This window comes from Anabrus simplex, chromosome 6, assembly GCF_040414725.1.
Source record: "Anabrus simplex isolate iqAnaSimp1 chromosome 6, ASM4041472v1, whole genome shotgun sequence".
NCBI classification, from domain to species: domain Eukaryota; kingdom Metazoa; phylum Arthropoda; class Insecta; order Orthoptera; family Tettigoniidae; genus Anabrus; species Anabrus simplex.
The window spans coordinates 185,614,518-185,627,899 of record NC_090270.1 but is presented as its reverse complement, the minus strand read 5'-3'; the positions used below and the strand labels follow the sequence as shown (position 1 = coordinate 185,627,899).

Genomic DNA, 13,382 nt, shown 5'->3' with positions numbered 1-13,382 from the left:
AATATTCAGAAATTCCTCTGAAAATTTTGTCCTAGTGAGGGAACTGCCAAAACTTATTCGAAAGAAATTGAAAGAAACTGCGCCAATGAACTAAATCACAATAATTTCACCAAAGCCAACTTCACAGATAGCACTGATACTCGGACACTCAGCTAAATGATACTAAACAATGAACACAACATTTTCAGGGAATAGATATGTCTAGACTACTTTGTTAATTTGTTACATTATTGGCAGTTAAAGAACAGGTCAACAGTCAGGATTACATATTATTGGCCAACAATAAGTGAGTGATCTATTCCAAGTGTTAAATGACCATGAACTTGACAAGAAATATGGAAACTAAAAGCATACTGAATATTTTACATCTTCTCTTGGAGGTGGCCTAATAATCTGGCCAGGGACTGTATGTGCATGTTTTGTAGCTATTAAGTTCTTCCCCCTTTTATAATCTAATACCATCTATAAAATAAAATATCCCCTATAAAATAAAATTACTTGTGCATAATGCCTTCAATTTCCACAGCTACAAGGATAGTCCTGGTCATCCACTGCGGTGTACATTTGAGGGTACTCTTAAAGAACTCCTCGTGTATTGCAAGCCTAAAACGCCAAAGAAGATATTCTATCAGCAGCTTAGCATACGAATCAATGAACTGGAGAACAAGAAACAGTTCAAGGTATGTTACTTCCTTTTTACTTTATTTCCTCCCCTCCATTTGTCATAACCCCAAATCATTGAAGACAGAGTCCAACAATAGCCTCCATGATGCCCCCTCTGCTTCTCTAATCTTCCATGTTGAATCCATTATTCTGGTAAGCGATAATCCTCCTCCATCTAACATAATCTCATCACTACCAGATTGATGACGTACAGTAACAGTGTGTATTAGTAACTTAGCCTTTATCCTTTCATTGTGCATGCTCTACTGCTATAGCTGACATTCATCTCCCTTTTGTATCTCCAATTTGACTTATTCAGAGTTCTTCCTACTTTCACTCTCATAAAGCATAGTTGGCAAGAAAACAGAACATTGTAAGAATAGTTGCATACTCTCTTTTCCCTTACTAAATAACATTAATTTGAACTGTGAAGTCGCTGTATAAGTTAGGCCAGACACCCATCAGTCAGTCAGTCAGTCATTCAATTATAAGTGTTACTTTACCTTGATTCAAATTTTTTTTTTCCTTTTTTTTTCCCCAATATACTGCAGTATAAGTCTGTTATGGCGAGAATTCATAATGGCAAGAAATTTACTCACTATAGCAGATTGCATTCTGTCCAATTTTTCATAAAAGTCTGAAAAGATGCCAATAAAAATAGCAGTGTGAAATGTCAGTTGGTTTGTTCAAAACTTTGTTTTTGTGGATGATTTCCTTACTGTGGCTAGTAATTTATTTTCTACTTCTGATGCTATGAGAAGTGTGTGTTCAATTTCATTCTTCAAAATTGGAAAATCACTCCAGAGTGACAAAGGTTTCAGTTTGGTTACTCAAGCAGCATTACCTAACTTCTTGCATGTATCATAAAAACAAATTTCAATCCCCAGTAGAATAATAACTAGACCTCGGATTTTAGGCCAAAACCTTTACAACCGCACTACTGGCTACAGTACTGGTACATCTTGGCCAACCTTGGTATGTTCACATCTGTCCACCCCTGGTCGGTTGACTATAGGCAGTTGAAGCTCCATGAGCCCTCTGAGCCCTCTCCTGTATAAGCGTTAAAGTCAGTGAGTATTCTTCGATCCTACATACAGACAGTCAAAGGTAAATTATAGTAATTTCACAACAGTAACTGTTAGTGTGAAAAACTGAAGAAACCAACAGATTTTTCTCAGAGTGTTAATGGAGGAATTTTTCATGTTCCTCTACTGTACGGTGTGTAATGTGTCTTCAACGAGTTGCTATAATAAGTGTTGTAATTAAAATCTTAAAATGCTTAGGATGCATTTTTATAACGGTTAAATAATACACTATCTGCTCGTAGATACATGTGATTCGGTTATACATGCCCAAAACTAAGAATTCTCTCTATTTCTAAATTTCAATAACTCAAAATAATATTTATCCCCCAAGGTGATTTGAGATATCAAAATTCGACTGTAATTATATTGGCATAAATGGTGCCATAAATCAAGGTAAGGTTCCAAAACCGAAAATACAGTTTCCTCTGATCTTTTACCTTCTCCCGTTTAAATCTCCATGTTGCGAATATATCCCGTTGTGACCTCACATACCATCCTCACTAATATGCCATACCTGGTAAGTTTTCCAACATTATAGATTCTAAATCTTAAGCGTGCCATGCCACAGGATCATAGATTTGTTAAGAGAAAGCTGCTGCATAGCTTTATAGAGGGATTAAACATTAGTAAGTAAATAGTTCAAAATAGGCCTAATTTTGTAGAGTGGGTCCGAATCATGGTTACCAGTCAAATTATCACTGAAATGCAAAAAATTCCAGATCTGTTCAAAATTATTTTGGCTCATAACTTCAGCAAAGCCAGGCATTCACTTTAATTTGTCTGTTTTCCAGTCATCCCTTGTAGTGCCCCTTCTAGCTTGGCCCATTGAAATTATTAGAGCCAAGAACTTTTTTATTTCCACTGATTTTCCATTTCAGGAATTTTGTTCATAATAGAGATTTGATTCTTCCACAAGAAGCAGAAACAAGTCATCACCAAGGAAACGACCTACTACCTCTGGGATACTCGCGGGTTATTGGGTTGTATAAGTTAGGCCAATAAAACCTGTAAATGGAAATGGTTCTAGGACTCTGTTTTCATCCTTATTTGTCCATCCATCAACGTCACTGTCATACTACCATTGTCATCTTCACTAGTATTACCGCCATCAATAGGCTCATCTGAACTGAATATCACACTTTCAGTCCCACGCTTATATATGTATTGAAGTTGACGGACACACATCTTCCCAGCCACCAACACTTACACTCTCCAATCACTGGGGACATCAGATAAACTATCAGCATGCAATTCTCCCAATATTTCATTATCATTCAAGCTCTCTTTGCTGCGGCACACCATGCTGACACTTGACAATACACGCCGTGACACGGTACCCAATGTTATGAACCCACACTTCCTGTGCTGAAAGCATTGTCAACGTAAGAATATACCTATCTAAATTCCAATCAACGAAAGACTTTTGTTTGTTAACAACACATAATATTTCGATTAATGAACACATAGAGGAGAAAATTACACAAGAATGAAGCAATACAAGAAAACGTGAATTTACATAGCCGGTCGCCCACGCACCAATATGAAACTATGTTCATTAATGTAGCTCATCATCAATGTGTTACGAACCTCCTGGAGTAAACACCCCCATATCACAAGGCGGGAGACAGTGTCCATTGACCTCCAGGAAACAAAACTCATTTCATTCCGTGAGAACATTTCAGTGTGTCCTTTTGTTTAATATATGCATTACACCGAAGGTGCTGGCATCCAGGTCATCTTTAATTAAACAGTGGTTATAGTCACGGTATGGATTTACAGTTCTCAGGATAATCATCTCCGTCCATCCACATTTCCCTTCTATCTTGCCTTCTATGATCAATGTGATCACATGGAAGAGATCCATATGAACTATGAACAAAAAGGATTAAAGATAAAAGCTTTATTGCTGGCTCCTCCCACAACTAACAGACCCCAAGCTGCCGCAGACCCGGGCTTATATAGGCGGGTCGATACTGCATGTGCAGATGATGCAGCATAGGCGTTAGCCGCTGGAGAAGGCAGCGAGGAGGGATCCCTAGGGTACCCTCCTCAAATGCTTTAATATATAAATATACAAGAATTCGAAGTAAGTAGATTACAGAAAATATAATTAAATATACGAAGATACAAAATATGTATACAGAACCAGGCGTGATGCCAGGACATGTGGTCCTGGAAAAGTTCCCAACATTGAATGGTGGATGAAGGTGGTGGTTGATCTGAGCATTACCACTGATGACAGTCTTGGTCAAAGAAACAACACTCACAGCCGAAACACTGAAACATTTATGTACAGAGTCACAGTTTCATAGATTCCGGGAGGCCCGTAAGGGACCTCTGATAGGGCTCAAGGTGTGTCTGCCGCATGTTAGGTCCGACCCGTTGGCTGAATGGTCAGCGTACTAGCCTTCAGTTCAGAGGGTTCCAGGTTTGATTCCCGGCCAGGTTGGGGATTTTAAGCTTCATTGGTTAATTCCAGTGGCCCGGGAGTTGGGTGTTTGTGCTGTCCACATCATCCCGACAACTCACACACCACACACAACACTATCCTCCATCACAATAACACGCAGTTAAGGCCGGTCTCCACTGATTAACATTTAACAACAACATGTTAAATGTTAACTGGCGACACCATCAACATGTTAAATGTTGAATACTGACCAAAATATGGCTTCCGATTGAGATAGCTTGAAATAAAATTCAGGAAACTCTATCGTCAGAAGTTACCAGTGTTTCGCCCAGAGTGCGGCATGGGCTCATCATTTGGATACCGCACTTTTTTCAAGACACTGGCCGGCTAGCACGTCGGTAGCGACACCACTGCAAGTCATACATGTGATAGCAGCTATCTCAATTGGAAGCCATATTTTGGTCATGCTAGCCCGGGAGGGCAATATAGCAAGTGGAGATGCAATTCTCCCCTAGTACGTCGGCACTGCATTGTGCTTATCACATGTATGGCTTGCAGTGGTGTCGCTACCGGCGTGTTAGCCGGCCAGTGTCTTGAAAAAGGTGCGGTATCCAACTGATGAGCCCATGCCGCACTCTGGGTGAAACACTGGTAACTTTTGACGATTGAGTTTCCTGAATTTTATTTCTATGTTGAATACTGTTTCATTTAACATTGTGTTCACGCTTAATAAACATGTTAAACTTGACTTTCTTTGTTTATATATAGGTAGTTCATCATATCAATTGTCGTTGGCTGAATGGCCAGCATACTGGCCATCGGTTCAGAGGGTCCCGGGTTCGATTCCCAGCCGGGTTGGGAATTTTAACCTTCATTGGTTAATTCCAGTGGCCCTGGGGCTGTGTGTTTGTGCTGTCCCCAACATCCCTGCAACTCACACACCACAGATAACACTATCCTCCACCACAATAACCCGCAGTTACCTACACATTGCAGATGCCGCCCACCCTCATTGAAGGGTCTGCCTTACAAGGGCTGTACTTGGCTAGAAATAGCCACACTAAATTATTTTTAGCGCATGTTGGCATTTTGAGATAAACATTTGTAACCTGGTTTGTTTAAATTTCATGATTGCAGAAATCTACTGTTACCTAGTAGTGTTCAACAAAACAAATATATTTTTAGATATTGATCAGAGTTGAGAACTTGGAGGATACATTTACTAGCAACATTCCTATCATTGAAAGTTGCTGTTGAGTTATATTTATTTTGTTTTTGTTGATACTACAGCAAATTCTCGATTATCCAGGCTAATCACCGGACAAATTCACACGGCTAACTGAAAGCAAGGATGATATGATTTTGTTCATTTTAATGCAAAAGGAAACTTTATAGAGTACAGAACATACAGTACTGTTTGAAAATGCAATCATGTCAAACCATTAACTCATTCAGTAACCACAGTAACCACTTTTATCAATAAAGTAGGCCAATATAAAACTGCTGGCCCCACGGTTTAGGGGTAGTGTGTCTGCATCTTACCTGGAGGCCTCGGGTTCGAATCCTGGCCAGTTGAAGAACCGTCTATTTTGACGGTGAGATGGGGGCCCCATTCAGGAAAAGTCAAGAATAACGGCTGAAAGGATTCATCGTGCTGACCGCACTACACCACATAATCAGCAGGCCTTCAGGCTGTGCAGTGGTCATTTGGTAGGCCTTGGTCCTTCGGGCTACTGTGCCTTAGGGTTTGGTTTGGTTCGATATAAAAATTACTTACATCGTCTCTTGTTAGTAAATGAAACGCTTGAGATACAAAAAGTATACAAACCGTCAGTTTTGTTGTTTGGCAAAAAATGGTAATATTCTTTTGCATTTGAGTTTCATTTAAGCTCTTTTGTATACAAGTACAAATGTTCCAAAATACATCATCACTATAATTAAAATTTCCCTGATCAACATAATCGAACAGAGTTTCAACACTTTTCTATGCTGAAGCATCACACACATGTGAATTTTCCCTTTCTAGCTCCTATTCCTGGCAATTTCTTATCTGTCATTCACTAGAATCCTGGTTCACATGCATCCACTCTTCATTATTTTCAGTGCTTACATTTTCAAATTCTTTAATGCCAGAAATCAAAGTGATTATGTCAGAAAACTAATTTTCTTGTGTAGAAAATCCTTGGAAATCACTTTGTAGCAGCTCAAGCCTTCAAAACTAAATGTACAGCTTCCAGCAATGAAAGCCTCTTCCAGACTGTTAATACATTGTCATATTCCTTAGCCAAGTCTCATACGAGTTGTGAACAGTAGATTTGCTTCATTAATGCAACAACACAGTGATCTGTGGACTGGATAATTGTAGTCACATTTGATGGTTAAAATTTCACTCTCATTCACACTGGGTGAAATGGTAGGTTCGGGGAAGGCCTAAAATGTAATTCTTAAAAACCTATGTTATTAGTGTTCGTATCGATAAATAATATGCAATTAAATTTCCAATCATTTATGTCTTAAACATGTTCACCATACCAGCTGTGATAACAGAAATTCATGAATTTCCGTTTTTGTTGGTAAGTCCATATCAACACCGAGCCACGAAAAAATGGTCAAGCAGAATTGAATGAAAATCGGTATGTAAAGTCGGAGAATAAGGCACTACAGTCTAGGCTATAAATCATTTTATTCATGTCGGATGAAATGGTAGATTAGGGGAAGGCACCTAAAATATAGGGAATACAGTTTCCAATCCTTTATGTCTTAAACGGTTTTACCATACAAACTATGATAATAGAGTTCATTAATTTAGACTTTAGTTGCTTAGCCCATGTCAACTCCGACCATTGCTAACATGGAAATATTGTTGAACCGTTTTCCCACTAAAGTGCCTCCAAATCTGGGGAACAAGGTGAGGAGTCGACAAAAATGTAATCATGCAAAATCCGATTGTTAGTCCCATCCACGATGGGTACTACAGTTAGTTCTTCTATAAGACGACGACTTCAGTTCATGTTTCTACTTCAGGAAATTGTTTTATTTGGGGATAATCTAGTATACACAAGCATGAAGTTCTGCATAACTCTGAGTTACTGAAACATATTTTATATCTGGGCTTGAAATATGCTCGAGATACCAAAATATTCTGTGTAATAGAACCTCAAGTTATAGAAAATATGTAACATTCCGCCAGGCAACAAAATTTCTTTCAAGATATCGAAAATTCAGGTTATGAACGTTCGAGTTATGGATGTTTGACTGTACTATACAAAATTACACATTTCAGGTTGATTCACTTTTAACAGTTGTGATACCTTAAGCAGATACCATAAAGACCCTTCATACTCTTAGAATAGGCAGTTTGTAATCCACTCACCAGGCTTTTTTTTAAATTTTTTTAATTTATTTATTTAACCTCCACACAACACATTATTTCAATAATCTGCCATATCTTTTTCTTTTCTTTTTTTTTTTGCTAGTTGCTTTACATTGCACCGACACAGATGGGTCTTATGGCGACGATGGGACAAGGAAGGGCTAGGAGTGGGAAGGAAACCATTTTCAGGGCTGCCGACAGTGGGGTTCGAACCTACTATCTCCTGAATACTGGATACTGGCCGCACTTTAGCGACTGCAGCTATCGAGCTCGGTAATCTGCCATCTAATTTTAACAAAAGTTCCCTTTCCCTTGCTGGATGAAGTTTTGTTAAGTTATTGTTTAATAGGTTTTCTCTTGGATCCGTTCCAGTTTGGTGGATTCTGTTATGAAGAAAGGGAACTTTAGCCATGTCATGACTTTACTTTATAAATCTAGTAGGCATTCAGCACCATTCAATTAAAGATACAAAATACCACTTTCTTCCAATATTTTAGCGTTGGATGTTCATTTAAGTATGTGTAAAACATCATGTTCAGATACTCCCAATCTCCCCTATTGAAGTTTTATATTCGAGGTCTGTAGCTATAGAGCATCCAGCGTTAAGAAAAGACTACAGGCCTTATGGGCTTTTACTTCTGTTGGTGTTACCCACTTTAGTTCTACATGTATATAAACATTATAATAAATTCCTATCAAAATGTAAACTTTTTCTTATGAAACAAGGATTGGTTGTCCCATACAATACTAAATAAGACGTAAAATCATTTTGATATCTTTGAGTTTATCCTTTTAAATATCGTATATGCGGTTCAGTACACGGAACAGCCGGCCATGCTTGTCGCATTGCGCGCCACATTTCAGCGTGTAGTGCGGAAGTGTGTACAGTAGACAACACGTATAATAACTCAGCTTAACCACTGCGAATCGTCATTGGTGAGGTCAGTGCGGCATGTTTCCCTTTTTGTGTGTGTCACTCATTACAATGATTGGGAGATATTCGGCAGAGAAGTGATCGTCTTCCTGGGGCGCATAGTGTTTTGTTATAAATACAGTATAATTTATTGTGTTTCATTTTTCGTGTATTGCACTGCTTTTGGTTGTGTGTATCGTGTATAGTTTTTGTCTGTTTAGTATTTTTTATATAATCAGTCAGCGAGTAATACATTTAAATTATAGCTGAACATGTGAAAAGGATAAGTAGTGAAGTTGTCAGGAGAAAGGAACGGCAAATGGTGCTTAATTCATTTTCATATTTGAAAACAAAGCATCCAGGACGAAGTGTAAACTGGGTAGTAGATAAAGCCGCAAAGTTTTTAGGAATTTCGAAGACTTCCGTCTTCAAAATAAGGAAGGAAGCCAGCGAAGGGCACTCCAGAGTCCCAGCAAGAAGCGGGAAAGGAAACAGTTGATTCGCAGTAATTCCAGACTCATTAAATACCATGATTTTGTCAGAAGTGGAATACGGCGCACTGTTCATGAATTCTATTTTAGAGATGAACCGCCAACTCTGAACACAATCCTCACTTCCGAAAAACAGCAACTCCGAACTACCTGATTTTAAGAAATCATACGAATAGGTCATTCAGCATTCCGTATTTTATGTTGCGGAAGAATATTTAAGTTATTGTATTTTGTGATAAACATGAAGCCCTTGCATCTGTTGTCACGTACGAGTAAATTTATCTGAAATGAGCTGAAGGATACATCACCGAGACAGAGATATCTCGCCGTCAGCTTCCTGTGTTGTAACCACACAGTATATGCCTTAATAATGAAATGTTTCTGGGGGCTAATAGACTCAGCACTGCGCTCCTTTAAAGCAACAACGATCAGGAAACTTTCTCAGATATAAGAAACAAGACAATCATTTCGGTTTCTGGATATGCATATTATTATTATTATTATTATTATTATTGTTATTATTATTATTATTATTATTATTATTATTTAGTTCGCATCCCTGCATGTTCAAACTCTTCCTCTATTTCGAATGATACAGTCAGTGGGCTATTATCCTTAGAAACGTTATCCTCCTGTGGGTGGGGGCGGTAGAATAACACCCACGGTATCCCCTGCCTGTCGTAAGAGGCGACTAAAAGGGGCCTCAGGGGCTCTGAACTTTGGAGCGTGGTTTGGCGACCACGGGGCCCTCAGCTGAGTCCTGGCATTGCTTCCACTTACTTGTGCTAGGCTCCTCACTTTCATCTATCCTATCCGACCTCCCTTGGTCAACTCTTGTTCTTTTCCGACCCCGACGCTATTAGGTTTGCGAGGGCTAGGGAGTCTTTCATTTTCATGCCCTTCGCGGCCCTTGTCTTCCTTTGGCCGATACCTTCATTTTTCGAAGTGTCGGACCCCTTCCATTATTTCATTCTGATTAGTGTTATATAGAGGATGGTTGCCTAGTTGTACTTCCTCTTAAAACAATAATCACCACCACCACCACCTTAGAAACGTTATGGCAAAACGAAATTTCATTAATGACTGGAGATAATCTGGCATGTATGTTATTATTAGTCTTGCAACAGCTGTACCAAGCGTTGTATAATTTTATGTCATGACTGTATTTCGCAAGCAGTGTCCGAGCCACGCTGAGTGAGCGAGTATGGCAACAGTGGAAGGCAGCAGGCCCATAAGGCCTGTAGTCTTTTCTTAACTCTGGACGCTCTATAGCTTCAGTTACTTCAACTTGCTGTCCTCTACACTTCTTGACTGTTGGTTTTGTTTGTGCTATGCAGGGTGTAGATAAAAGAAGCAAAAGGATTTTCTGTGATTTTGTTTTTCTCTGGTACCCAGTAATAAGAAACTCAATACTCCAAAAATACTTCCCTTACCCTGCATCAAATTTCCATTTTAGCCCCTGTGGAATTATCTTTCCTGTTGCATCTGAGGGTGCCTGTTAGGTAAGTGCCATTTTCAAATAGGTAATACCGAGCTCGATAGCTGCAGTCGCTTAAGTGCGGCCAGTATCCAGTATTCGGGAGATAGTAGGTTCGAACCCCACTGTCGGCAGCCCTGAAAATGGTTTTCCATGGTTTCCTATTTTCACACCAGGCAAATGCTGGGGCTGTACCTTAATTAAGGCCACGGCCGCTTCCTTCCCACTCCTAGCCCTTTCCTGTCCCATCGTCGCCGTAAGACCTATATGTGTCGGTGCGACGTAAAACAACTAGCAAATAGGTAATGGGCCAAAAAAATGCTCGTTAAAAAAATTCAGTAAAGATGTGTTAGCCTTTCTTCATATAGTTTCCCATAATTGGTAATGTACTGCATGTTCCAAGCCATATTTCTTCATTTTCTCTCTGTCTACATCACTCCTTGCCCCTCCGGTGTAGTAAAACCCCAGACAGTAATTGATAACAGAGCCACAAATCATCCAAAACTTAATGCCCCCACCTATGATGCTTCTTAATAGGGAGGTACTGCATCAGAAATGAGAGACATTTTGTGCCCACTAATGATTCATCTACACTTACATGCTGATAATGTGTAATAGTCTGTTGACATGGTCAGCTATGGTTGATCATATTTAGTGTGGTCAGTAAGATGGAAATATTTCAGAATTAATTGCAATCTGTTGCAAGAAAACGTGGTACCGAACTAAGAAATTTGTTTTGAATTGATTGACCATTATGAAAGTGTAGTTGGCCTCCTTGTAATACCCATTTACAATAATTCTGCCACAAACGCTTTTATTTCTGTGACAGTAACAGGTCTCCATTGTCGAGCTATCGAATGAGGGTGAAAGTGGCTCTAGAGAAGAGAGGAGCTGATTTGCGTACCTGTTTGTTCCTTTCACAATTATATTTAAAATATATGCAGTAAGAAAGCAATTTGAACTACTGCACAGGCACTGCATCAGCAGGAGGGGCATGTTTAGGACCTGGTGTTTTGAGATACAGCGGAAAGGGTTCGAACTAAGCATCACTTCCAACTGAATCTTCACTAAACCGCATATTGTGCTGTGACCCGTTGCACAGAAAGAGACCTGAAGTCTGCAATGGAAATTTTACAGCAGAGCTTATCGGAAGTGTCTGGGGTGTAAAAATTGCAGTTCTATATTTTGACTTCTTGCACTACCTATGGGTCTTCTTAACAAACTGATTTACACAGCAGTTCGAGTCTTTGCCACATGATATTTGTATAGTTAGTGAGGAAGTTGTTGTTCTTTTCTACATGAGGCCTCTAAATATTAGTTCCTAATTAGCGTTGACCTCTTAAGATCTTTTGCTACCATGGTTTTCCTTCATTCCCACCTACATATACCTGCTCCCTTCACAAAGCTGAAGGTTGTTCTTATTGGGTCGTCTTGGATTTTTTTCTCTCTCTTCACCTGGTAGTCCTAGAGTGGAGAGTCACATTCTGCCCAGCGCCTCACATTCGAAAAGTATGTGTTTAGCTGATTCCTCAGCTTCATTGCATTTCCTACATATGTTGTCTCTCATTACTCCAATTCTATGTAGGTGTTCTTTCAGAAGGCAGTGTCCTGTCAACAGTCCTACTACCCAGAGTTTCAACAGTTCTTTAGTACGCTTCTTGTTTGGTCCTTTTATCAGTTCCTTTGCAAGCCCGCATCCTGGAGTATTTTTCCCGTTTTCCATTTGTTTCCTTTGTACCCATTTTCCTATGTATTGTTGGCCTTGTCCATAGGAAATCCCGCATAGAGGTTCTGGGCCTACAAAATGTGTTTCTGCCCCTTTCCTGGCCAGTTTATCTGCCTTTTCATTTCCTTCTATACCTGCATGCCCTGGTACCCATATTATTTTGACAATGTTGTACTTTGAGAGCTTCAGGAGAAGTCAGAGGCAATACCAGACAATTCTGGATATTATCCCGACTGCCTCTAGCGCCTTAATGGCCGCTTGGCTGTCCATAAAAATTAAAATTGTTCTTATTCCTATAGTTCATTTTCAGATTTTCTTCAAGACATGTTTTGATGGCTATCATTTCAGCTTGAAAGACTGTAGTGTGTCTGTCCAGGCTCTTCTGGATTGATCTCTCAGGTCTTCCCCCCATTGATCCCTCCTCCTGTGCCATCCACTGTCTTTGAGCCATCAGTCCACCACACTAATCTTCTTTTTTATTCCATTTGTTGATATCACAGTCTTTTTTTTTTTTTAAATTATCTGGGTCTCAAACAGTTTTTCAAAGTTGTACTTTGGTATCATATGATCAGAAAGCATGTGTAGAACCTCTGTTATTACTTTTGTTAATTTTAGTGTCCTTAGATTGGGTCTTTGTGCATTCCACCACTCGGATTGTGCCAATCTATATGAACTCATTCTAGCCTGTTCTTTTATGAAATTGCATAGTGATGGGAGGTCTAGTAAAGTATTCAAGGCTTCTGTCATCATAGTTCTTATAGCCACAGTTATGGCTATGCATGTCATTCTCTGTAGGCTATTCAATCTACTGCCGACTTTTCCGTGACTTACTTTCTGCCACCGGATGATTGTAGCCTAGGCCATCAACGGTCTAATGATCATTGTGTATATCCACATTACCATTGGGGGTGTGCCTGACAAGAGCTGCACCACCTCAGGATGAGGACACGAGTTTACTTTACCATTGATGGTAAGTCTCTCTTTGTCGTTGAAACAGTCCTCACAAGCATACATGCACCAAATTTTCTGACATAAATCAGCTATATTTTATGATAAAATTGGCACTTACTTCTAAGTGTATTTTCAGTCGCATTTCACATTTATTGTTGTTATTATTATTATTATTATTATTATTATTATTATTATTATTATTATTATTATTATTATTTATCGATATGGCCACCTGTAGGCCACGTTTACACAATCTTCCTTCTTTCACGCAGACTGATACCATTCTCTTTACA

General features: G+C 39.3%; 1 protein-coding gene across 2 annotated transcripts in view; it reads left to right on the top strand.

Moving 5' to 3' along the window:
• Nucleotides 1-13,382, top strand: part of Usp7 (Ubiquitin-specific protease 7) — a 458,856-nt gene that overhangs the window by 361,866 nt on the left and 83,608 nt on the right. For both annotated transcript variants that reach the window (XM_067150095.2, XM_067150096.2), the window contains exon 17: nucleotides 527-680. In XM_067150095.2, coding sequence (XP_067006196.1) covers nucleotides 527-680 — 154 coding nt within the window. The remainder of the gene's footprint in view (nucleotides 1-526; nucleotides 681-13,382) is intronic.